Here is a 4,215-nt window from a genome sequence, read left to right on the forward strand (position 1 = left end):
TATTAATTTTTTGTTGTTGTTTGCTCATGACAGCAACTACAACTTGCATTTACATTGCATCTTTAACATAAAAAAAATCCCAAGATGCTTCACAGAGGTGTAATCAGACAGAAATTGACACTCGGCCAAAGATGAAGACTAAAAACTTGGTCAAAGTGGCAGGATTTAAGGAGCGTCTTAAAGGAGGAGAGAGAAGCGGAGAGGCGAAGAAGTTTAGGGAGGGAATTCCAGATCTTAGGGCCGGAAGGTTTAACACACAGCCGCTAATGGTGGGGTGAAGGAAGTGAGGGATGCAAAAGAGGCCAGAGTTCTCGGAAGGTTGTAGGGTTACAGAGATGAGGAGTGGCGAGGCCATGGAGTGATCTCAATGTGAGGATGAGAATTTTAAAATTGAGGGGTTGGTGGACCGTTAACCAATATAGGTCAGTGAGCACAGGGGTAATGGGTGAATGGGACTTGCTGCAAGTCAGGATACGGGCAGCAGAGTTTTGGATGAACTCAGGTTTTTGGAGTAATTCTGTGGAGGAAATTAATTATCAGACGGAGACTTCGAGGTTCGCTTTAGGAATTTATTACGTGATATCACGGAGAGTCTGCAGCAGTCCCTACTGCCCACCAGCACTCTAAATTACTAATGTACAGTGCTCATAGTTATACAGCAAGGTAAACAACTTCAGGTGATTAGCTTACATTACATTTCAACATAAGGTTTCATAGGTTCCATTGTTCTCAAGAAACAGATTAACATGTTCACATTTTATCACCAGATGTCCTAAGCCAAAAGGTCAGCTTGACTTCATTATGGCAGTCAGCAGTTCTTTTAGTTTTAACTAGTTTAGTGTCCTTTGTTCAATTAGTAAAGTGGTCAAGTATCCCAGCATGCCTTAATGTTTAATACGTTTTCTCCCACAATTCCCTCCTTGTTGATCTTTACTGATCAACACTGCTTTACGGCATTGTATTCAGTTCGTTTTCATAGGGAGGATAATATCCCTTTGGGAAAGGACGCATTTTTAGACAATCTTCTTCATCATAGTCATCCTGGTTTGCTCTTTTTCTTTCCTTTCTCTCTCGTACTTTTGTAGCTCTTTTTACAGATGCTACTGATTCTACTGTTTGCGCTAGCAGATATCTCACTCTTATCCACATTATACAAATTAATATAAATAAAACTCCTGTCACTACACAAAATATAACCATCGGATGAACAAACAATTCCAGCACTGCGGATGCTTTAGGTGACCATCCGTTAAACACATCCCACCGGTGGTGTACCGTCAAATCTGTTATTTGCGTAGCTATTTGAATCAAACCTTGCTCATCATAATCCATCACTGCTTTTAAATGGTGCAGATCTCTTCCTCTTTTTGCTAAGGCTTCTGCTATCTTTTCATTGTTTTTCAAAAATTGTGTCAGATTAGCCAAATTAACTGTAGGGGGGGCATTTTCTATCCCCAATACAGTTCTTTTTTGCATTACCGTAGCCCATTTTCCCAACTGATATGTCTTGTTGGTATGTGGGTCAAACACAGTATAAACATCTTTTATGCAAGTGTTTAAAGGGGGCCTTTTCAAAATCCCATTTACATATATAGGCCAGGCACTGCTAATACACAGATAGTTCTGGCCTATCTCATGCAAGGTAGTATCATTACAAGGTTTCAAATTCCAAATACATGTACCTCTACTATGTTGCAATGAGCAAGGTTCATATATAGGGGTATGCAATGGGCATACTTTTCCAAACGGCCAATCTTGGCAATCCGAGGCATCGTGGGTCTTATTCCCCTGATCTATCCATTTACCATGAAATTCGGGATACCAAAAGTTTTCTCCAAACAGTTGGGGCAATACCAAGAACTGACACCAGGTTTTGGCTTTTGTCACATTTACCACTTTCATTGTAAAATTACATCCCTTAAGGTCACATTTAGTATATCTTCGATCAGGTTTTACTTCTAGATTATTTCCTTCAAATCCAAAAATTCTCATCCAACTAGGAGCATGTCCTGACAGCGATTCGCTCTAGCTCAGCCCTCAGTGACTGCTTGGTAATTTCTTTAAACATACATTGAGTATGATTGTTGACTTTCTCTTGTCCCTTTGCAACATTCTCTTGTTCCTTTTCTACCTTATTTACTTGCTTCCAACTCATTGTATCTGATATCCACTGTGTTAACATTGCTGCTGTCAGTCCATTGTCCCAAGCATTTCTTAATTTTATAGCATCTCCTGTCAGCCCTCCTACTTGCTGTATTTTATTCTGCAATGTTTCAATATCTATTGCATAAAGGGCTCCCATACCAGTTCCTACTCCTCCCAAGACCGTTGCTAAGTCCCTTCTCCTTCTCCCGATCCTAACTCTCTTATTCAATTTGGCTTGTATAGTAGTAATATTACATCCAGTATCTTTTTTATCCTCATATTGTACCTGTACTGTCAAATTTAGAGTATATGGGGAGATCAAGACCGGGGTACAGGTAGAATGCAATCTTTGCAAATGGTCCATAGGACTTTCTATCTGTTTCGTTTTCTTTGCGAAGAATGTTTCCCCATACCAGTGAGGTCTTCCTTCTATAAGAGTTGCATTTACGCATCCGTACGCCTGACCGTCTTTCAAATATATCGGTTGTTCCATGTCTCCGGTTCTTGTATCATTTTTATACCATTTCCATAATATTTAGTATAATTGTTTAGTATGTCAGTGTCATTCTCTATCCTACAACTTATGTTCACTCCTTTTTCCCATTTTATACTTAGAGTTATATTAGATCCTTGGCTAAATACTATTTTATCCATCCCAGATTTCATTTCGAACATCCCACAGGCTTCGCAATTAATCGTCCAATTAGCAATTACACAAATGGTGCCATTGTTACAAGTGTAAGTTCCCTGTGATTGGTTACTGTCTCTCGCCTTTCATCCTAACTGGCCTGCCCATTCTGTTTTTTCAGTTGGCAGGATGGTCCAGGCGGCTGTCCTTATTACACATAGGCTGATTATTATTATCTGGTTTAACATATTTCCTGATTTATCCTAGAAATCTTTAAATTATCCTAATTATTGTTATACAGCATTAAATATAAACATATATAGCAATCCGAAAGTAATCAGTCCTTCAATGGAGTGCCAAGTTATGGTGGGCACGGATCTTTTCCCGTTTCTGAAGTGGTGTCTGGTGCAGTATGTTTATACTCCACCTCCGGTGTTTCCTCCGGATGATGCAACTTGCACCTTGTAGCGTGTACCCAATCAGGTTTTTCTTTCAATTTGAGAGCTGTTCGAGTTGTAAGCAGCACCAAATATGGTCCTTTCCACCTAGGAGAAAAAGATTCTTTATTTAGCGCTTTCACGTAAACTTGATCTCCGGGTTTAAAGGGGTGCATGTTTCCTTCTGTGGGGCGCGTCTGGGCCTGTCTCACTTTCTCATGTATTCCTCCTGCTGTTTCACACATGGCCTGAGCATATTTTAATGATTTTTCATCATTCCAAATTAATGCCACCTTCTCTGGAGTCATGGGTGGGCGTGTGCCTGTTGTCATAGGCCGGCCCATCAAGATCTCATGTGGTGTCAGACCTGTGTTTCTATTTTTCTGATTTCTCAGGGCATACATTACTACTGGCACAGCATCCGACCATTGCAACCCATTTTGCTGGCATACTTTGGTTAGGGTGGCCTTGATTTCCCCATTCACTCTTTCCACTATTCCTGAGGATTGTGGCTGGTAAGGTATGTGCAATTTCCATTGAAATCCAAGGGCTTCAGTTAAGTTTTTTATCAGTTTGCTGGTGAAATGAGTTCCTCTGTCACTGTTTATTCCCATAGGTATTCCAAATCTAGGTATTATTTCTTTTAGCAGAATGCTTACTACTGTTCTGGCATCATCCCTCCTAGTGCGGTATGCCTCTACCCATCTGGAGAACATATCTACTATTACCAGTATGTACTTAAATCCTTTTACTGCGGGCATATGTACAAAATCTATCTGTAGATTCTCAAAGGGCAGCTCTGGTTGGGGTAGGTGATAAAAATTTGCGGGCGATTTCCCTCTATTGTTCTGCTGACATACTAAACACGTTCTGGCAACTTTTTCAATTGTTACCGTTATTCCTGGTGCATACCATTGTTGGGACAATGCATGTGCCATCCCTCCTTTGCCCATGTGAGCCTGTCCATGTGCCAGGCGAGACAGGGGCAAAAACAAGCTTCGTGGG

General features: G+C 40.7%; 1 protein-coding gene across 1 annotated transcript; it reads right to left on the reverse strand.

Annotated features, from left to right (window-relative positions):
* Window positions 1–576: 576 nt before the first annotated feature.
* Window positions 577–4,215, reverse strand: LOC147101158 (uncharacterized). Its single transcript, XM_085966374.1, has one exon. It carries the CDS (start codon window positions 1,990–1,992, stop codon window positions 949–951), a length of 1,044 nt encoding a protein of 347 aa, XP_085822500.1. The 5' UTR covers window positions 1,993–4,215; the 3' UTR covers window positions 577–948.

The sequence above is a fragment of the Somniosus microcephalus genome, chromosome 24 (genome assembly GCF_052327205.1).
Source record: "Somniosus microcephalus isolate GS21.2 chromosome 24, FLI_Smic_1.0, whole genome shotgun sequence".
NCBI classification, from domain to species: Eukaryota; Metazoa; Chordata; class Chondrichthyes; order Squaliformes; family Somniosidae; genus Somniosus; species Somniosus microcephalus.